The following is a 22,979-nucleotide window of genomic DNA, read 5'->3' on the forward strand; positions in this document are numbered from 1 at the left end:
ATGCAGGTAGAACTTAAGTAGGTAGGTAAGTGTAGGTGTGTGTGTGAGAAAGAGAAAGGGGAGAGGGAGAGATTTGGCTACCCTGGACCACAGGCAAACTAACAAGCTCTGGCCACATGGAAACCTTAGATAATCCAACTGTTTAAAACAGTTGCTTGGCGCTGGGTAGTGGCGCATCTGGTTGAATGCACGTTACAGTGCACAAGGACCTGAGTTTGAGCCCCTGGTCCCCTCCTGCAGGGGGGGAAGCTTCACAAGTGCTGAAGCAGGGCTGCAGGTAGTCTCTCTCCCTATCAACCCCTTCCCTCTCAATTTCTGGCAGTCTCTATCCAATAAATAAATAGATAATAAAAAAACTAAAAAATAAATAAAACACAGTTGCTCAATGTCTGGTGACTACTGAAAATCAGTACTTTACGGCTTCTCTTCTTTCAACATACTTGAACACCTACCCTACCAAGGACTTCCCACTCTAGAGGATGCATGCACCTTTCTGACGTTGCATTTGATCAAGCCATCTTATTTCTTTTTTTTTTTTTTACTTTGTCTTCTTTTTTTCTATTTCTTCTTTCTTAACCCCTCTTCACAACAACGTCCTGCTCACATCTTATCTCTGCCTCCCTCTGGGTAGTCACAGTCCTCTAAAAGCCCAGTTTTGCTCAGCATTGGAGAGGCTTTTCCGTGAACCTTCTCCCATGTTTTTATCTACTTCTATCACATAATGCATAGCACAATGAATTGTTCACTAGGACAATGTCTCTAAGATCATCAACTAAGATTTACTGAATAAATTAGTTCAAGACTGTGGACAGGGTCAGGTTTGGCAGTGATGATGTAAAGGACGAAGAACAAATGTTGAGTCTGATATTCCAAAGTGGAATTAAGGGACAGAAATGTTCTTTCTCTCCTTCCCAACCCATACTTCCTACTCCTACCCCTAATGAAAATTTAATGGTGGGGGAATTGAAGACAAAGTGAATTACACCCCCCACCTAAAGTGAGAAAATTATCTGGCTTGACACTGTCTTGTGTGTGGAAATTGGACTTTGGAATCCAAGACCTCAGAATTCAATTTCTGCTAGTAGGACCTACTCAAAGTATTCTTGAATAGATTAATTCAAGACTGTGCTTTTACTCTCTAAATTACCTAGTGGTTTGATACAAAGCTCATAATATATTGTTCAATTATGTTGCTCACAGAAGTGTTTATAGGATGAGTGGTCACTAATACACAACCCTGTCCACTCCCAGAAGCTATGATCCAGCTTCAATATTTTGCACTGTGGGATAAATTCAATTCCTGGTTGACTTCCTTGGTTGGACCTGTTATCACTTACCTGCAAAAATGTGGCCTGTGAAAGGCTTCCTTTGCATACTGCTCCATCTAAAGTACATCACAATCTGTTTACTTTTGAGGATTTTATTATTATCATTATTATTATTATTATTGGAGTTCCATCTTATGTCTCCACACAACCTGGCTCTTCATAGCCAAAGTAATAAGCCCTGAACAAAGTATTTGTAACATTTTACAATAGATAATATACACATGAAGTGCATAAGCTTTACAGTAACACATTCCAGTTAACAATCAAACAATTATCGAGATGCGTGAATTTTCTTTTACCCCTCCATTCCTGGTAGCTACTTTTTAGTTCCTGCAGTCAAACATCCTCCTTCAGTCTCCTTCACAGAAACTCCTAAATCAGTTCTTGTGTAAGTGCAAATTCATCTCAAAAATGTATTTAATTATTGATTATGCTAAACTTATCTCCAGGTTTGTAGCATGTGTAAGGTTTTCCCTTATCACACATTTCTCATTACAATCAATGTTGTAATTTTTTAAATGCTCCTCTCATTTAACTAGTGTAGATTATAACAATCTGGTCAGCTTGCATTTGACTAACTCTCCTAAATCCTGTTAGGTTTAGTCTGTATTTTTGTCTCCTAAATAAAACCCAAAGTTTCAGAAGTTAATGATTCTCATATTACTCAGTTCTATCAAGATTATACTTCATGATCAGTACTATTAAATTTATATTCCCTGAAGTTTATCTCTCCCTGAATTTGCCTATTGTAGGCCCTTCTTCAATCTTTTTCACTGACCAATGTTTATTACTGGGATTCAAAGCTATACCTGAATCCCTTAGATTTCTATTGATAAGAATTACTTAGATATGAGTTTTCCAATGCAAACTATTTGATTTCTAATTTGTCTTTTGCTCAACTACTGATTTTCATGTTCAGAAACACCTGCTTGTTTTCAAGGGTTTTTCATGCTCCATCACTTTGATAGATTTTATCCCTATTTTATGTTCATTAAGGGATTAATTACTTGGGTAATGGAGTATTCCTTACTGGCTATGATTGAAAATCACACAGAAAGGCTACTCATGATTTCAGTTACACTATGCAAACTATATGCCATGCGCAAGAACCCCAGATACTCTTATATTCACAAAATGTTTCTGCCACTTGAGTTCTCTGAGACTTGGTAGGCTCTGCCTTCTATAGACATGCTCATCCTGGCCCCATCCAGAGCATTTCCTCCTTCATAAATTATCTTCTGTGATATGACACTAAGACTTCCCATATTTGTCACATTTAAAAATTCTTCTCCAGTATGGGTTCTTTTATGCTTGGTGAGATTTGATCTGATATTGAAGGCCTTTCCACACTCATTACATCGGTATGGTTTCTTCCCAGCGTGGATTCTTTTGTGTTGGTCAAGGACTGATCTATAATTGAAGGATTTTCCACACTCACAGTTATAGGGCTGCTGTCCACGATGTACACTTTTATGGTTGATAAGACTTGAGTGTGATATATATGCCTTTTCACACTCATCACATCCATAGGGTTTCTCGCCTGTGTGTATCCTTTTATGTACTGTGAGGCCTGAACTATTCCTGAATGCCTTCCCACACCTATCACATATGTAAGGTTTCTCTCCAGTGTGGATCCTCTTGTGCTGAGAAAGGAGTGAGCTGTAACTGAAAGATTTCCCACACTCAGCACATTTGAAGGGTTTCTCCCCAAGGTGGACTCTTTTATGGCTTATTAGAGTTCGGCTTGAGAAAAAAGCTTTTCCACATTCATCACATGTGTAGGGTGTCTTGCCAGGGTGGGTGCTTTTGTGATTAATAAGGCTTGAGTGTGAGATATAGGCTTTTCCACACACATCACATTCATAGGGCTTCTCTCCAGTATGGATTCTTTTATGCACTTTAAGGCTGGAGTTGTTTCTGAAGACCTTCTCACAAAGGTCACATTCGTAGGGCTTTTCCCTAGTGTGGACCCTCTTGTGTTGAGAAAGGAGTGAAGTATAATTAAAAGACTTCTCACACACATCACATTTGTAGGGCTTTTCCCCAAGATGAATTTTCTTGTGGTTTAAAAGGGTTCGGTATGTGATGAAGGCTTTTTCACACTCATCACATTTATAGGGCTTCTCACCTGGGTGTACACTTTTATGATTTATAAGGCTTGAAAGTGAGATGTAGGCTTTCCCGCATTCTTCACATTTGTAAGGTCTCTCCCCAGTGTGGATTCGCTTATGTACTTTAAGACCTGAATTATTTCTAAAGGCTTTTCCACACTCATCACATCCAAAAGGCTTCTCCTTGGTATGAATCCTCCTATGTTGTTCAAGGGCAGAACTGTAGTTGAAGGATTTCTCACAATAGCTACATTTAAAGGGTTTCTCCCCCAGATGGATACCTTTGTGGTTCTTAAGGCTAGAACGGGAGATATAGGCTTTCCCACACACATCACACTTGTATGGTTTTTCCCCAGTATGAAGCCTTCTGTGAACTTTGAGGCCTGAATTGTTTCTGAAAGTTTTCCCACAAACATCACACACATAAGGTCTTTCTCCAGTGTGAATGGTTTTATGCTGAAGAAGTAGTGAGTTGTAGCTGAAGGACTTTCCGCACTCTTTACATTCATGGGCTTTCTTCCCAGGGTGAATGCTTTTATGGACTGCAAGACCTGAGCTATAGCTGAATGCTTTGCCACAAACATCACACTTGTAAGGTTTCTCACCTGTATGGATTCTTTTATGCACTATAAGACCCGAGCTGTTTCTGAAGGCCTTTCCACATTCATCACATTCGTAAGGTTTCTCTCCAGTGTGGATGACTTTATGCTGAATGAGAAGAGAGCTATAATTAAATGATTTCTCACACTCATCACATTTATAAGGTTTATCTCCAAAGTGGATGCTTTTATGGTTTAGCAGTGTTCTGCAAGTAATGAAGGCTTTCCCACACTCATCACATTCATAGGGCTTCTCACCTGTATGGATCCTTTTATGGACCCTAAGGCCAGAGCTATTACTAAACGTTTTCCCACAGATATCACACTCATAGGGCTTTTCCCCTGTGTGAATCCTTTTGTGGACTCTGAGACCAGAGCTGTTCCGGAATGCCTTTCCACATTCACCACATTCATAGGGCTTCTCCCCAGTATGAATCCTCTTATGTTGGTCCAAAACAGAGCTATAATTGAAGGACTTTCCACACTCATCACATTTACAGTTTTTCTCCCCAGAATGGGTGCTTTTGTGGTTTATAAGGCTGGAGTAAGACATGTAGGCTTTCCCACATTCCTCACACTTATACGGCTTCTCCCCAGTATGGATCCGCTTATGGACTCGAAGGCTTGAGCTGCTCCGAAAAGTCCCTCCACAGTCATCACATTCATAGCGTTTCTCCCCAGTGTGCATGATTTTATGTTGAACAAGGCGGGAATTATATTTGAAAGCTTTTCCACACTCATCACACTTATGTGATTTCTTAAAAGCACTGGCTTCCCGGTATAAACTAGGGCAAGAGTTTCCATTAGTGCTCTCCACACATTTGTCCTGTTTACTGTCTTTCTGTTCTACAGAAATAGTCTGGTGTGTAACATGTTTTGAAAAGTTTTTTTCAGATACTTCATCTTCCTGTTCTCTCTTTATATTTGCTGGACTCTTAATTTTTTCAATCTTTTCCCTGATGCCATTTTTATCTTCCTTCATCCTTTTTCCCTCAGGGGTTGTCAACTGGTTCTCTAACTTGCTACCCCAAGTTGCACCAACCTTATATTCCTGTTTATGATCCTCGTGAAGACCTTCCACTTTGGAACACAGAGACTCAGTACTTCCAACTTTTTCATACTTTTCAGTTGATTCCTCATCCTCTGTGTCCCTCGTCTTCAAATGTGACACTAAACCAAGAAAATGAAAATGTTATCTGTTGGTATGCATGAGACCCCTTCTGTTTCATTTGGTTTAAATCCCCCCTGCTTAACACTATTCTATTTACATAACCACTTCATTCTATTTACATAACCACTGTCAACAAGTTCCACCCTCCCTCCAGGGCATTTGTGGTTCAGTGATAGGATTCTCGCCTAATCTGCCCCCTCTTTGTCACACTCTGATTTTCACCAGTCACTTTTCTCTCCACCCTCTCTATGTCACATCCTGTTTCCACCTTACTTGGCAAGTATATATAAAGACAGTATTGTGAGTTTTACAGTACTGTACTTTGAGTTTAACTTAGCTCGTCTTAGATTGTGCTGCGTCCTGCATGAATAAAGAGATACTGCCTACAGCTCAACCATGAGTCCCTGGTCATGTTACCCGCCCGTGAAGCCAGCCCGGCGAAAACAACATAGCCCGGTGAAAACAACAGTTATCTGTTCACTTTGTTTACAAGAAACAGGAAGAACTACATTCACCCAATGAATGTTTTTTGACTATATACTGTGATAAATACTGTTTTAACTTGTAATAGTCCTTAAAAATTACATTAGTGATTTAATACTGATTTACAAAATTAGAAGATAACAGGGTTGTAATTTCACACCTTTCCCACCACTAGAGTTCTGTGTTCCCATTCCCCCCATTGGAAACTGCAGTAGTTCTCCCAAGATCATAGATATGGGTCGACTATGATATCTGTATTTGCCCATTTTTTCCTATGGTCCTGCCTTCTTTCTAAGTCACACCTTCTACTTCTGAGAATCCTTCCTGGTTTCCCCCCCCCCCCCCCTTCCCTTCTACTCTCTGGATCTTGATGGAACTGGAATTCAGAGCCCTCTGGTCATCTTCTCCTAACATTTACCCTTCTGAATAAACATTTTTAACTGTTAGGGGTACAATGGTAAGCTTGTCAAAAATTCTGCCCCTGTCGAGCTAATGTTAAAATGTTAGTTAACACCAATTCATTCAGGTGAATATGACCATAAGCAGATTTATTATACCAAAATAAATTCAGCTATTTTTGAATTTTTTCATGTTTGAAATTGTACAATAAAATTTTTAAAAATGTTCAATAGTAAATTTAAAATTCTCTCAACTATATCTTTCCCTTTAGGCACTGCTTTCATCATTCAGTTTCCAGTTCAGTTTATTAAAAAATGATCTTCACATCCCATCTCCTCCTGCTTCATGTACTCAGTTTGTCTTTCCACTCAGATCATGTTACATTACAAACCACAACCTCTTGCTATCCCTTGAATATTTCTGGTCCCACCATTCCAGGTGAATCTTTCTTCTTCTGACTCTGCATATGCTCCTTGGGAAAACCCACTTATGTGGCTCCTTCACAGGGTTTCAGATCATAATCATTAGCCTAGGTCCTCATATCCAGATGCATCCTTCCTATTGCTTAAGTCAGAAACATTACAGACTCATTTATTTTCTTCACCCCTCCACGTACAGAGTCCCCCTAAGGCCAAAATTCTCCTGCCTAAACAATCCTCACCCACAAAGTCATTCCTTCTGCCTTTAGCCCTCTAAAATTCCCTTAAACTACTGAACAGTCTTCGTACCTTCATTCATTGTCCAATTCTATCTCCAATACTCCATTTTCTTGCATGTTTTTCTTAATGATAAAGAAAATAAATAAATAAATGAAATAGGAAAGATCATTCATACTAGTTATGGTGGGGAAATGGGTTGAAGGGAATGAGACTTGAGTTCCACAGTCTACAAGGAGGTTGCTAAACTTAAGAAGAAGGATATAATGGCCAAGTTATGTGTTCAATATTTTGTAAGAAGAGAATCACCCCAAAAAATACAATTCCCGCACATGGAAGTCTTTAAAGGCTTTAATTTCTTGAAAGTCTTAACTGCCAGGTAGAAACCATTTTCTAATCAGAGAGGTTCTCAACAGGAAGCTTGACCCAGTATTCCAGTTACATTAGTCAGCTACAGAAAGTCATCCATTCTTTCCAAAGCTAAACAAGAATTTCTAGACAACCCAGTGCTTGCTGTTATACCCAATGCCCAGAAAAGGTCACGGGTATAACAAAAAGAACCTGTACTTAATTCTTATTTACACTACCTAGCGTTAGTAGTTACTTCTAAAAGCCTAGGTAACGCATAATGGAGAAACTGGCTCATTCTGGCTATAAATTCCTGCTTATTAACTACAAATTTAAATTTTTATTAATTTTATTTTTTTGAGAGAGATGCAGAGACACACACACAGAGAAACACCAGAGCACTGCTCAGTTCTGGTTTATAGTGGTATGGGGGGATTGAACCTGGGATTTAGGAGCCTCAGGCATGAGTCTGTCTGCATAACCATTATGCTGTCTTCCCTGCCCTTAACTACAAATATATATATATATATATATATATATATATATATACCAGAACACTGCTCAGTTCTGGCTAATGGTGGGGCTGGGGATTGAACCTGAGATTTCAGAGCCTCAGGCTTTAAAGGCTTTTGTAGAACCATTATGCTGTCTCCCCAGCCCAACTACAAATTTTAAAGCAGCGCGTGCAATAGGCCAGCAGCTTCATAGATTTCCAGAGTACAAATCATATTATAATATACTGTCACTTTGTTTTTTGGCCACCAGGGTTATCAAAAGGACTTGGTGCCTGCATGACTCCACCAATGTTTCCTGTTTTTGTTTTGTTTTGTTGTTTTCTTTTTTGATAAGAGAAGGAAAGAGACACATATACCACTGTCACCACTTGTGAAGTTTCCCCCTGCAAGTAGGGGCTGGGGGCTTGAACCATATCCTTGTACATGATAATGTGTGTACCACCACCCAGTCCACAATCACATGAATTCTCTACCTTAAATTACTGGATAAATGTTGACATGGAGATGGACTCAAAAAGGGGGGGGGGGCAAGGGAATAGAATGTGAGCACAGAAAGGATATTAACTGAAACAAAAGAAGATCTAGGAAGCGAAAATGGAACATATGGAAAAATATAGACTAAAGTAAGAAAAAGAGAGAGAGAGAATGTGCAGAAATGAAAAGAAATGGGTTAGTGCTTCAGTTATTTTTTAGCTTATGACTGTCAGAACTGTAAGCATTTAACTTGAGTTGGCTCTATGGCTTGCAACTAGAAAAAAAGACCAAAGGTGATTTCTTTCTTTTCCTTAAAATAAAAAAATAAATAGAATGGTACCATACCTGGTAGTGCAGAAGAGATTTCTAGTCATCATCCCAGGCAATAAGACAAGAAAGAGGTTTCTGAAAGAAGGCTGAGAGATTTTCTGAAACTAAAAGGTGAGAACTGGCTTTAAGAGTCATTGATAGAATTAATTTATTAGGTGAGTGAAAGACTAAACATTCTAAAAGTCTCAGGAGAGAAAGGCTACTAAGTTTTTGTTTTCTAAAAACCACATATAATTAATAGTATTAATAGTGATTTTAACATAACTTAATACTATACATATAGGTAGACAGATACATATAGATCTATATATATAATTTTATTTCTTTTTTTTTTTTTTACTGGATCACTGCTTATTTCTGACTTATGGAAGAGCTGGGAGTTGAACTTGGGATCTTGGAACCTCAGCTCAGGCATAAAAATCTTCTTGCATAACCAGCATACTTCTTCTCAACCCAATATTAATATATGTATTACATATAATAACCAATAACAAAAAAATTGTTCTGTGGTTGTCTACTTCTAGTTTTTAATGCCCCAGTACAATGTCACTGAGTGCACTGCTGTTTAAGGAAGAATTAAGGACCTGGAGGTGGCACACCCGACTGGACACATGTGGTATCATGCACAAGGACCAGGTTCCAGCTCCTAAGTTCAGGGAGGAAAGGAAGTTTCCCAAGTGGTGAAGCAGGTTGGCAGGTGTCTTTTTGTCTATCTTTCACTCTCCTCTCAATTTGTCCTATCAAATAAAAGAAAACAAATAAGTAAAAAGGAAAAGGCGGCTGCCAGAAGCATTGGATTTGCAGTGCAGGTGCTAAGCCCCAGCAATACTCTGGTGACAAAAAAAAAAAAAAAAGGAAGAGAATTAAAAATAAATAAATAAATAAAATCATGTCCTCAAAGAGCTGATTATTGAACACCCAAATAATTGCCAATTCAATACCACAGCGTTATTTAAAGAAAAAAAAAATTGTCCTGATGATCTCTAAAACAAATGCGGTGAAGAAGCAAGGGGCAGAAGATGTGTGTGAAAAAGAAAAAAAGGGGGTGGGGGGATACTGACTACATCCCTATTTGCCAGTATTTGCATAAGAAAAAACTCTGGAAGGGCACATTCAAAGGCACCAACAAAAATGGTTATGTCAGAGCTGAGCAGACCTTTGAAAAGCCCCCCCTTTTTTTTTTAACTGTTAACTTTCTGAGTCATAAGCATCATTTTTTTTTTTTTTTGTAATGAGCTCGGTGGTGCTGGGGCCTGAGCCTGGCACCCTGGGCCTGGCACCAGTCCTGCGCATCACTGTCCTGCTCTCCTGCCAGCCCTGCGCCACACCCAAAACTTCACTTAGAAAGAGAAACATTATTGCACCAAAGTAAAAGACTCTGGGGGTGGGGGGACGGTTCAGGTCCCGAAACAGGACGGCAAAGGAGGACCCAGTGCGGGTTGTACTGCTGTGTGGAAAGCTGGGGAATATTATGCATGCACAAACTAGTGTGTTCACTGTTGACTGTAAAGCATTAATCCCCCAATAAGAAATAAACAGAAACACTTAAGTATTTTTCTAAGAGCAAGCACCTCCCCCTGGCTCCCCCATCCAGCAGCCCCCTTCCCTTTCCCGCCAACCCCTCTTTCCTCCGCCTGCAGGCCTGGCAGGCTGCCTGGAGGTGGTGTGAGGACAACCCCAGTGAGTGTAGATATTGGGGAGCCGCCTTCCCCCAGGCAAGGCTGGGAGGACTTTCCGGGGTTCTGCGGCACCGCCCCATTTTTACACGGTGGGTGAAGCAGCCCCTGGGGGTGGGGGGTGGCAGGGCGCCGCTTCATAGCGGGTTTGCGAGGCGGGGGGGGGGTGCCATCGGGAACTTGGGGACCCGGGAGCCGAGCCCCGCCGCCCCGCTCCGCACACCCGGGACCCCGAGTCTGTTCCAGGGGCGCGCCCCGCACCCCTCGGCCGCCCGGGGTTCCCTCCCCCCAGACCCCGCCCGAGCCGCGCGGGGCAGGAGCAACCGGATGGCGGGGGGACGGCGGGGCAGGCCAGGGCCCGGGCGGGAGCGCGGGCGGCCGCAGACTCACGTACTGGCGGTGGCGGCGCCGCGGATGCCCGGCCGCCGGCGGGACAAAAGCGCAGACGGCCCGGCCGGATGCGCCTACTCGGATGCCGGGCCACTTCCGCGTCCTCTCTAGGAAGCTGGAGGACTGATTCGATGGTATGTTTTCATCCAGGCCCTAGTTCTGCGCGGTGCTCGTCCAGTGCGCAGGCGCCGAGGAGGAGTGCTGCTTTACTTGGTGTCGGGCCACAGGGAGGCGCTATGGGCGCAAGGGAAAGCTGCCCGCCTGCGACAGGGTTTTCCTGGACTTTGACTGGGGGCTGGGGCGGGCTTGGGGTGGAGCAATCAATAAGACAATTAAGGAGCCTTTCTGTCTGAGGGTTCTTACTAGTAGTGATTTCCTAAGACCTAGCCTAAAAATAACTTAGCAAAGCAATCCTTTTACAATGACATCTAAATATTTTTTCATCTTAAGTTTAATTGCAAAAGACACATTTTTTATGTCATCTTGTAAATATACATAATTTCTTAAAAAGCCAAACTGTCATTTAAAAATATATATATGTATTGGGAGTCGGGCGGTAGTGCAGCAGGTTAAGCGGAGGTGGCGCAAAGCACTAGGACCAGCATAAGGATGCTGGTTCAAGCCCCTGGCTCCCCTCCTGCAGGGAGTCGCTTCACAGATGGTAAAGCGGGTCTGCAGGTGTCTATCTTTCTCTCCCTCTCTCTGTCTTCCCCTCCTCTCTCCATTTCTCTCTGTCCTATCCAACAACGACGACATCAATAACAACAATGATAACTACAACAATAAAACAACAAGAACAACAAAAGGAAATAACTATTTTTAAAAAATAATTAAAAATATGTATTATTGGCGGGTGAGATAGCATAATGGTTATGCAAAGAAACTCTCATGCCTGAGACTCCCAGGTCCCAGGTTCAGTCCCCAGTCCCACCATATGCCAGAGCTAAGCAGGGTAAAAAAATTAAAAATATATTGTTTTAACAATGGTTTATAGTTATAAGACTTCATTGTGTATACATGTTTATACATATTTGTGTGTCTATATTCGTTATATAAAATATTTAAGATATGTCATTTTTGCAATTTCGTTTGCTTTAGCAAACTATCAACTATCATCTGGTAGTTTGCACCTCTTAGTTCATTTTGCATTATCACCTATAGTTCCATTCATATTGTCCCAACTGATAGAACATCTTTAATTGTAGTTTTCCACTGAATTGTAATTCTTTCAGACACTACCATGTAATCTAAATCTCCTGCTTATATCAGGGAAATTTACCACATTTTATTATTAATTTTTATTTATTTTTGCCAAAGCACTGCTCAGCTCTGACTTCTAATGGGGGTGGGGTCAGGGAGGGGAAGCTTTGACCTGGCACCAGTGCAAGGTGGGCTCAGTGTTAAAGCAGTCCTGGGAAGTAGATTCAGAACCCCAGGGGAGAACAGAGCTCCCAAGCGTTTTCTGTTTATGCAGTTTTAGACAAAGATACCTCTATAGATTGAGAATTAGGAGTGGATTTACCTTGAGCTGCCTCAAACGGTAGAGTAGACACATGTAACTACTGAGCACATGAAAAGTAACTAGTAAGATGAGGATCTGAAATTTAAATTATATTTCATTTAAATGTCCCCAGGGGCCTAATGTATCCATTAGGCAACACAAGTTCTAGAAGGAACTCTGGGCAATTGCCATGCTCTTAAACAATCATGGGCACTTCGTATCTGATAAAAGGTAACATTTCAGGTCTGTGAGAAGCAGGTGGGCTGGGGATAACTGGGAAACAGGAAAAAATAAAAAAATTAATTCCTTCACCCTGAATAAATTTAATTCCAGAGGTATGATATCATAAGTTACAAGTCCTAGATAAAGGTGTTATCACTTTGAGGGTTGTGGCTAAGAATCTTATCCATGACTCTTACCCAACTTCTAGTGATTTGCTGAGAATCTTTCGTGTTCCTTGACTTGTAGGTTCACCACCCTCCTCTCTACTTTTTTTTTTTAATTTTTTATTTTGTTTGCTTGAACTCCCGACACTCCTGATCCATTTTTCTACGTTATTTTTTAAATAATTTATTTCTTTATTGGGGAATTAATGCTTTACATTCCACAGTAAATACAATAGTTTGTACATGCATAACATTCCCCAGATTCCCATTTAACAATACAACCCCCACTATGTCATTCATCATTTTTCATGGACATGTATTCTCCCCACCCACCCACCCCAGAGTCTTTTACTTTGGTGTAATACTCCAATTTCATTTCAGGTTCGACTTGTGTTTTCTTTTCTGGTCTTGTTTTTCAACTTCGGCCTGAGAGTGAGATCATCCCATATTCATCCTTCTGTTTCTGACTTATTTCACTCAACATGATTTTTTCAAGGTCCATCCAAGATCGGCTGAAAACGGTGAAGTCACCATTTTTTACAGCTGAGTAGTATTCCATTGTGTATATATACCACAACTTGCTCAGCCACTCATCTGTTGTCGGACACCTGGGTTGCTTCCAGGTTTTGGCTATTACAAATTGTGCTGCCAAGAACATATGTGTACACAGATCTTTTTGGATGGATGTGTTGGGTTCCTTAGGATATATCCCCAGGAGGGAAATTGCAGGGTCATAGGGTAGGTCCATTTCTAGCCTTCTGAGAGTTCTCCATACTGTTCTCCACAGAGGTTGGACCAATTGACATTCCCACCAGCAAGCAGTGCAGGAGGGTTCCTTTGACCCCACACCCTCTCCAGCAATTGCTGCTGTTACCTTTTCTGATGTATGACATTCTCACAGGAGTGAAGTGATATCTCATTGTTGTCTTGATTTGCATTTCTCTGACAATCAGAGACTTGGAGCATTTTTTCATGTGTTTCTCAGCCTTTTGAATCTCTTCTGTGGTGAATATTCTGTCCAAGTCCTCCCCCCATTTTTGGATGGGGTTATTTGTTGTCTTGTTGTTGAGTCTGGCAAGCTCTTTATATATGTTGGTTATTAAACTCTTATCTGATGTATGGCATGTAAAGATCTTCTCCCATTCTGTGAGGGGTCTCTTGGTTTGGGTAGTGGTTTCTTTTGCTGTGAAGAAGCTTTTTAATTTGATGTAGTCCCATAGGTTTATACTTGCCTTAGTCTTCCTTGTAACTGGATTCGTTTCATTGAAAATGTCTTTAAAATTTATGCGGAAAAAAGTTCTGCCAATATTTTCCTCTAAGTATCTGATAGTTTCTGGTCTAACATCCAAGTCCTTGATCCACTTGGAATTTAGTTTTGTATTTGGTGAAATACAGTGATTCAGTTTCATTCTTCTGCATGTTTCAACCCATTGTTTCCAACACCATTTGTTGAAGAGACTCTGCTTTCCCCATGTAATAGTCTGGGCCCCTTTCTCAAAGATTAGATGTCCATACGTGTGGGGTCTCATTTCTGGGCTCTCAATTCTATTCCACTGGTCAGTGTGTCTGTTCATGTTCCAGTACCAAGCAGTTTTGATGACAATGGCCCTATAATACAGTTTGAGATCTGAGAGTGTGATGCCTCTGGTTCTGTTCTTTTTTCTCAAGATTGTTTTGCCAGTTCTAGGTCTTTTCTGGGTCCAGATAAACATTTGTAGCATTTTTTCTATTCTCCTAAAAAATGTGCTTGGGATCTTGATGGGGATAGCATTAAATTTGTAGATGGCTCTGGGTAATATATTCATGTTGATGATGTTAATTCTTCCAACCCATGAACATGGAATATCTTTCCACTTCTTTGTGTCTTTTTCAATTTCTTTGAGTAGTGACTCATAATTTTCAGTATACAAGTCTTTCACTTCTTTGGTTAGGTTTACTCCTAGATATTTTATTGTTTTTGTTGCTATAGAAAAAGGAACTGATTTCTGGATTTCAATTTCTTCTAACTTAGTGTTTGCATAGAGGAATGCCACTGACTTTTGAATGTTAATTTTATAGCCTGACACCTTACTGTATTTCCTGATGATTTCCAAAAGCTTGTTGCTGGATTCCTTAGGTTTTTCCATGTATACTATCATGTCATCTGCAAATAAGGAGAGTTTGACTTCTTCTCTTCCAATCTGTATGCCTTTAATTCCTTGCTCCTGTCTGATTGCTATGGCAAGAACTTCCAACACTATGTTGAATAGTAATGGTGATAGTGGGCAGCCCTGTCTAGTACCTGATCTGAGGGGAAATGCTTCCAGGTTTTCACCATTGAGTATGATGTTGGCTGTAGGTTTGCTATATATAGACTCCACTATCTTCAGGAATTTCCCATCTATTCCCATGTTTTGTAGTGTTTTGATCATAAAGGGATGTTGTATTTTGTCAAAGGCTTTCTCTGCATCTATTGATATGACCATGTGGTTTTTGGTCTTGCTTTTGTTGATGTGGTGGATCACATTGATTGATTTACGTATATTAAACCAACCTTGCATGCCTGGGATAAACCCCACTTGGTCATGATGAACAATCTTTTTGATATACTGCTGTATCCGGTTGGCTAGAATTTTGTTCAATATTTTCGCATCTATGTTCATCAGAGATATTGGTCTGTAGTTTTCTTTTTTGGTTGTGTCCCTGTCTGCTTTTGGTATCAGGGTGATGTTGGCTTCATAGAAGCTGGCAGGGAGTATTCCAGTGTCTTCAATCTTCTGGAAGACTTTTAAAAGTAGAGGTATTAGTTCTTCTTTGAAAGTTTTGTAGAACTCATTTGTAAAACCATCTGGTCCAGGACTTTTATTTTTGGGAAGATTTTTGATAACTGTTTCAATTTCATTAGCTGTGATGGGCCTGTTCATGTTATCCACTTCCTCTTGACTTAGTTTTGGAAGTTGGTAGGTATCTAGGAAATCATTCATTTCTTCCAGGTTCTCTAGCTTGGTGGCATATAGTTGTTCATAGGAGCCTCGCATGATATGTTGAATTTCTGCAGTGTCTGTTGTGATATCTCCTCTTTTATTTACTATCCAATTTATTTGGGTCTTCTCCCTTTTTTGTTTTGTGAGTCTGGCTAAAGGTTTGTCGATTTTGTTTACTCTTTCGAAGAACCAACATTTACTTTCATTGATCTTTTGTATGGTTTTCCTATTCTCAATGTTATTTATTTCTGCCCTAACTTTAGTGATTTCTGTCCTTCTGGTTGCTTTAGGATTCCTTTGTTGTTCTTCTTCTAGGTCTTTAAGATGTGCAATCAGGCTGTTTATTTGTGCCTTTTCTTGTTTCCTAATGTGTGCTTGTATAGCTATGAACTTCCCTCTTAGGACTGCTTTAGCTGTGTCCCAAATATTTTGATAGCTTGTGTCTTCATTTTCATTGAACTCTCGAAACATTTTGATTTCTTCCTTGATTTCCTCTTTGACCCAGAAGTTGTTAAGAAGTGTAGTGTTGAGCTTCCACATTTTGGGACTGTTACTAATCTTTTGTTGATTGATAATTGTTAGTTTAATTCCACTGTGGTCTGAGAAGATGCTTGGGATGATTTCAGTGCTCTTGAATTGGCTGATGCTGTCTTTGTGGCCTAACATATGGTCTATCCTTGAGAATGATCCATGTGGATTTGAGTAAAATGAGTATTCCAGTTTCTTGGGATGAATGACTCTGAAAATGTCCAATAGTTCTAGTTTATCTATCTCTTCATTTAGCTCCCTTATGTCTTTACTGATTTTCTTCCTGGATGATCTGTCAAGTTGAGATAGTGGGGTGTTGAAGTCCCCTACTATGATTGTGTTACTGTTAATATATTGCTGTAGCTCTTTCAGTAGAAGTTTGATGTATTTAGATGGCTTCTCATTGGGTGCATAGATGTTAATAATTGTTAAGTCCTCTTGATTGACTGATCCTCTGAGCATTAAGTAGTGTCCATTCCTATCTTTTTTAATCTTATGTATTTTAAAGTCTATCATGTCAGATATGAGAATAGCTGTTCCTGCCCTTTTTTGTGGGCCATTGGCTTGTATGATAGTTTTCCATCCTTTCACTTTAAGTCTGTGTTTGTCTTGTTGCGTTAGGTGAGTTTCCTGTAGACAACATATTGTTGGGTTGTGTTTTCTGATCCATCTTCCTACTCTGTGTCTTTTAATAGGTGAATTCAGGCCATTGACATTTATTGATATCAAAGATTGAAGATATTTTAACGCCATTCTTGTAGAGTTTTAGAGTGTTTTGATGTATGTCCTATTTGTGGTGGTCTGGTTGTTTATAGGAGACCTTTCAGAACTTCTTTCAGGGCAGGCTTGGTGATGGTTGATTCCTTCAACTGTTGCTTGTCTGAGAAGGTTTTGATGCTTCCATCTAGTCTGAATGACAAGCTAGCAGGATATAGTATTCTTGGCTGAAAGCCTTTCTCATTGAGCACTCGATAGATATCTTGCCATTCTCTTCTGGCCTGTAGTGTTTGTATGGAGAAGTCTGCTGCTAATCTTATGGGTTTTCCTTTGTAGGTGACTCTTTGTTTTTCTCTTGCAGCCTTGAGGATCCTTTCTTTATCCTTATTCCTTTCCAATCTAAGTATGACATGTCTTGGTGTCTTTAGGTCTGGGTTAATTCTGTTTGGGACCCTCTGGGCTTCTTGAATCTTTATGTCTTTGATGTTGTCTAGACTAGAGAAATTTTCAGCTATTATGGCCTGGAGAATGCTTTCTTCCTCCCCTTCTCTTTCTTCCTCTGGTAAGCCAATAATGCGTATATTGTTTCTTTTGAAGTCATCCCATAGGACTCTGTTGTTGTTTTCAGAATCTCTTAATCTCTTTTTGAGATCTCTTACTTCTTTTTTAGTTGTCTCTAATTCATCCTCAATCTTGCTAATTCTGTCTTCAGCCTCATTGATTCTATTCTCTCTGCCCTCTACTGCTTTCTGGAGTTCATCTATTTTGTTGCCCTGCTCTGATACTGTTTTAGCTTGTTCAGCTAGTTGCATTCTTAGCTCAGCGATTTCAGCTTTCAGCTCTCTAATAACCATGAGATAATTAGAATTTTCTTCCATATTCTCATTTTTGTTCCTGCATTTCTGATTACAATTTTTTCAAATTCTTTACTCCTGTTATTATTTCCTTAGCTAATGTTTGGATGTTGAACTCGTTGTTTTGTGCTTCACCCTCTGGAGGACTTTTAGCTGGACTCTTGTCCTGGTTCGAGTCTCCAATATTTTTTTTTTGTTGTTTTAACCATTTTATATATTATGTTATGAGTTCCCTTTATCAGTACTTTTCAAATTATTGATCACTATTGCCTGGATTGACTTGTGTCTAAGTAATTTAATTAAAGGGTTTACCGTGGTGGAAGTTAACAGTTTTTTCAATCCCTGACTTGGAGCTCAGTGGTGTAAAAGCCTCTTTTTTTTCTTCCCTGTAGGCTATGGGAGCCTGAGGGCTTTTAAACTATCAATAGGCTTCTTAGCTTAATCACTGACTCCTGACCAAGAGATAAAGCAGGGTGTGGCAGAGATAGTCCAGTGGTTATTCAAAGAGACTTTCACAGCCCCTCAGCTATGCCACTGAGGTATAGGTCTTCTCCTGAGTTTCCCAGTAAGATCTCTGTCCCCTGGTGTCCCTCCCTGTTGCTGCTCCAGGTTCTGAGGGCAGTAGCAATGGAGACTCAGAGTTGCACTTGGTGAGTCTCTGGGGAGTCCTTTCCTCCCTTCAGCTGTCCCCTTGTTGTAGAGCAGACTGGAGGTGGTGTCTCCACTGATAAACTGTTGAACTGTTAGCAGTCACTTAATCTCTCCTTAGGCCCCTCTGTCCTCTCTGTCACCAGCCACGTGTGTTTGTACTCACGGGTGATTTACTGGGTTCCTGTGGTCATTCTAGTCCTGTCTTGTTTCGGTCCGGGTGGTCTCCTTTGGTATTCCTAGTTGACCCGGGAGAGGAGAGGAGAGGAGAGGAGTGAAAGCGATCTGCTGCTCGTAGCTCCGCCTCCGGAAGTCCCATTTCTATTTTTCTACGTTTTTTTTTAAAAGAACTTATTTATTTATTAGTGAGAAAGACAGAAGGAGAGAGAGAAAGAACCAGACATCATCCTGGTACTTGTGCTGCTGGGGACTGAACTTGGGACCTCACGCTCGAGAATCCAGTGCTTTATCCACTGAGCCACCTTCTGGACCACCCCTCATTTCTACTTTCATATTCAGTATCCACTCTTTGTGCAAGTCTATGTTTTCATGTGTAAATTCAATTGGTTTTTTTTTGTTGTTGTTGTTGTTTTTAACCAGAGCACTGCTCAGCTCTGGCTTATGGTAGTATTGGGGGATTGAACCTGGGACCTCAGAACCTCAGGCATGAAAATCTGTTTGCATAACCATTATTCTGTCTTCCCCACCCTGTAAATTCAGTCTTAATGTCTATTGTAATTATAGAATTTACATATTATTTTATATTGGATATTAAGTGTTATTATAGTTGGGGGAGAATTGTCTTTTATAGGAGTTCCTTTATAACTTCTTGTTGGTCCGATTTAGTGATGATAAATTGATCCTTCATCTATAGTTTATCTGAGGAGCTCTTTATCACTCCATCCAAACTAAGTGAAAGTACAGATGGATTCAAGTAGCACTGGTTTGAAGTCTTTCTCCTTGAGCAATCTACAAATATCCAGGCATTCCTTTCAAGCCATTAGAGTTTCTGTAGAAAAATTTGTTGAGGAGCTAGGGGGTAATACACCTGGTTGAGCATACATGTTATAATGTGCAAGGACCTGGGTTCAAGCCCCTGGTTCCCACCTGCAAGAATAAAGCTTCCCTATCTCTCCCCTCTCAATTTCTCTCTGTATCTATCCAATAAATAAATACACAAATACAATTTTTTTAAAAAAACTTGGACTCTTCTCCTCTCCCCAGTCAACTAGGAATATCAAAAATATTGGTAACTGGGAACACAACAGGACAGGACTAGAATTACTTTGGTGAGTGCAAACATATGTGGCTCATGGACAGAGAGGAGCCCTAAGGAGACATACCTGGGACTAAAGCCTGTATCAACTCCCGAGTGGCTGGTAACAATCTGGCAGTTTGCGGGTTGTGATGCCACCTCCAGTCTGTTTTACCAACAAAAAGACTGCTGAGGAGAGGAGAGGACACCCCTAATACTCACCAAATTCAGCTGTGAGTCTCCATTGGAGACTGCCCCATGGATGTTGGAGCAGCAGCCGGAAGGCCCTGTGCTGACATCAGGGAGTAGAGAACTGACTGAAACTCAGGAGAAGATCTACAACCCAGTGGATGAGAGGTGGGGCTGTACAGTGGGAGCCTCTCCACATCATTCCCCTGATGAATTGGGAGACATGGTGAATAATTGCCACAGAACCCACAGAGTATAATTGGTATTTGTTTGGAAACTCACAGGGCCAAGTAGTGCTACCAGCTTGGCTCTTGTTGGCAGAGCAGCTGAATTGAGCTTAGGGCTTTGCATCCTAGAGGTGTGGGGGTGTCTTTGCATAATCACTGTGCTATCTCCACCCACTTTGCTTTATCTCTTGGTCAGGAGTGAGTTATTAAGCTAAGAAGCCTACTTATAGGTAAAAAGCCCTGAGGCTCCCATAGCCTACAGGGAAGAAGAAGAACAAAAGATGCATTAACAGCCACTGTGCTTCAACTCAGGGATTGAGATAACATTGAAACAACTGTTAATTTCCACAACTGTGAATTCTTTAACTACCTTTATTAGACATAAATCAATCCAGGCAAGAGTGATCAGTAGATTGAAAAGTACTGAGACAGGGACCTTGTAACACACTATATACAATGGTTAAACAAGGAAGAAACATTAGAGAAATGAACTAGAACAAAATCCCAGATAAAAGCCCCCAAAGGTAGTAGCACAGGACAATGAGGTCAACATTCAAACACTAATTGAGGAATTAGTCACAAGAGTGAGGAAAGAGTTTGAAAGTATAGTCATCAGAAATGGGGAAACAACAAATGAGATTCTGAAAGAAAATACTATCTCGAGGTAATTAGAGAGCTGAAAGCTGAAATAGCTGAGCTAAGAACACAACTAGCTGAACAAGCTAATACAGTATCAGAACCGGTTAACAAAATAGCTGGGCTACAGAAACAACAGAGGGCAGAGAGAATAGAACAGATGAGGCAGAAAACAAAATTAATAAGATAGAAGACAAATTAGAGAAAAATAAGAAAGCAGTAAGAGATCTTAAAAAGAGATTAAGAGATGCTAAAAACAACAGAGACATGTATGATGACTTCAAAAGAAATAATGTATGCATTATTGGCTTACCAGAGGAAGAAAGAGAAGGAGAGGAAGAAATCATTCTTCAGGCCATAATAGCTGAAAACTTCTCTACTCTAGACAACATCAAAGACATAAAGGTTCAAGAATCCTAGAGGGTCCCAAAAAGAATTAACCCAGACACATCATATTTAGAATGAAAAGGAATAAAGATAAAGAAAGGATCCTGAAGGCTTCAAGACAAAAACAGAGTTACTTACAAAGAAAACCCCATAAGATTAGCCTCAGATTTCTCCACATAAACGCTACAGGCCAGAAGAGAATAGCAAAATATCTATCGAGTGCTCAATGAGAAAGGCTTTCAACCAAGGCTACTGTATCCTGCTAGACTGTCATTCAGACTAGATGGAGGCATTAAAACCTCAGACAAGCAACAGTTGAAGGAATCAACTATCACCAAGCCTGCCCTGAGAGACATTCTGAAAGGTCTCCTATAAACAGTCAGACCACCATAAATAGGCCATATATCAGAACACTCTAAAAATCTACAATAGTGGTGTTAAAATATGTTCAATCTATAATATCAATAAATGTCAATGGCCTGAATTCACCTATTAAAAGGCACAGAGTAGAAAGATGGATCAGAAAACACAACCAACCCATATGTTGTCTGCAGGAATCCCACCTAACTCAACAAGACAAACACAGACTCAAAGTGAAAAGATGGAAAACTATCATACAAGCCAATGGCCCACAAAAAAGGGCAGGAACAGCTGTGTTCAAATCTGACATGATAGACGTTAAAATGAATAAAATTTGAAAAGATAGAGATGGACATTACTTAATGCTCAGAGGACCAATCAATCAAGAGGACTTAATGATCATCAACATCTATGCACCCACTGAGAGAGGCCATCTAAATACATCAAACATCTACTGAAAGAGCTACAACAACACAGTAATAGTAGGGGACTTCAACACCCCACTGTCTCAACTTGACAGTTCATCCATGCAGAAAATCAATAAAGAAATGAGTGGGCTAAGTGACAAGGTAGATAAACTAGACCTATTGGACATTTTTAGAGTCATCCACCCCAAGAAACTGGAATACAGATTCTATTCAAATCCACATGGGTCATTCTCAAAGATAGACCATATATTAGGTCACAAAGACAGCATCAGCAAATTCTAGAGTATTTAAATCATCCCAACCATCTTTTCAGACCACATTGGAATTAAACTAACACTTAACAATAAACAAAAAAATTAGTAAAAGTCCCAAAATATGGAAATTCAACAGTACACTACTTGACAACTACTGGATCAAAGAAGAAATTAGGAAGAAATCAAAATGTTTTGAGAGTTCAATGAAAATAAAGACACGAGCTATCAAAATATTTGGGACACAGCTAAGGCAGTACTGAGAGGGAAGTTCATAGCCATACAAGCATATATTAGGAAACAAGAAAAATCTCAAATAAACAACCTGATTGCACAGCTTAAAGACTTAAAGGGGGGGGTTGGGCTGTAGTACAACGGGTTAAGCACACATGATGTGTAGCACAAGGATCAGTGTGAAGATCCAGGTTTGAGCCCTCATCTCCCTACCTGTGTGTGTGGGGGGTCGCTTCACAAGTGGTGAAGCAAGTCTGCAGGTGTCTATCTTTCTCTCCCACTCTCTGTCTTCCCTTCTCTCGATTTCTCTCTATCCTATCCAACAATAATAACATCAATAGTAACTATAATAATAACCACAACAATGATCAAACAACAAGGCAACAAAAGGGAAAAAAATAGCCTTCAGCAGCTGTGGATTAGTGGTGCAGGCACTAAGCCCCAGTAATAACCCTAGAGGCAAAAAAAAAGACTTAGAAGAAGAAAAACAAAGGAACCCTAAAGCAACCAGAAGGACTAAAATAACTATAGATAGAGCAGAAATAAATAACACTGAAAATAAGAAAATCATATAAAAGATCAACTATTGTTATTTAACTTAATTAGGGTTTTAGTTTTGGGGCTGCTTGCGGCACATAGAAAGAATCACAGCAGGGAGCTGGGAACTGGTTTAAACAATACACGGTTTATTAGGGTGAAACAGGTAAATGGCAAAATAAGCACTTATCATCAAGGGTTAAGCATATGCTAGGTCTATAAAGTCTGAATATGAAAGTTTAGTCCCATAAGATAAATTATAAGCTCTTAAAGGTTGTTCATGGCTGTAGAGGGATCTAAAAGTTTACCGGCTATCAGAGTCACACGTGTTCAATTCTCAGGAGAAGTAGACATGGTGGATGGATGCTTGGAGCACCTCCGTCGAGATGCATCTGACC

The 22,979-nt window shown here is 40.2% G+C and overlaps 1 protein-coding gene and 1 long non-coding RNA gene across 2 annotated transcripts; one reads left to right on the plus strand and one right to left on the minus strand.

Annotated features, from left to right (window-relative positions):
• Positions 1–1,431: 1,431 nt before the first annotated feature.
• Positions 1,432–10,016, minus strand: LOC103117176 (zinc finger protein 62). The gene is given in 6 exon segments (XM_060197370.1): positions 1,432–2,509; positions 2,511–4,147; positions 5,081–5,208; positions 6,820–6,872; positions 8,430–8,518; positions 9,014–10,016. Coding segments are annotated over 4 exon segments (1,881 nt in total). The 5' UTR covers positions 6,830–6,872; positions 8,430–8,518; positions 9,014–10,016; the 3' UTR covers positions 1,432–2,403.
• A 29-nt stretch (positions 10,017–10,045) lies between these two features.
• Positions 10,046–10,821, plus strand: LOC132540349 (uncharacterized). The gene is made up of 2 exons (XR_009551506.1): positions 10,046–10,182; positions 10,631–10,821. It is a non-coding gene; the product is annotated as an uncharacterized LOC132540349 (long non-coding RNA).
• Positions 10,822–22,979: the final 12,158 nt, after the last annotated feature.

The sequence above is a fragment of the Erinaceus europaeus genome, chromosome 9 (assembly GCF_950295315.1).
Source record: "Erinaceus europaeus chromosome 9, mEriEur2.1, whole genome shotgun sequence".
Classification (NCBI taxonomy): Eukaryota; Metazoa; Chordata; class Mammalia; order Eulipotyphla; family Erinaceidae; genus Erinaceus; species Erinaceus europaeus.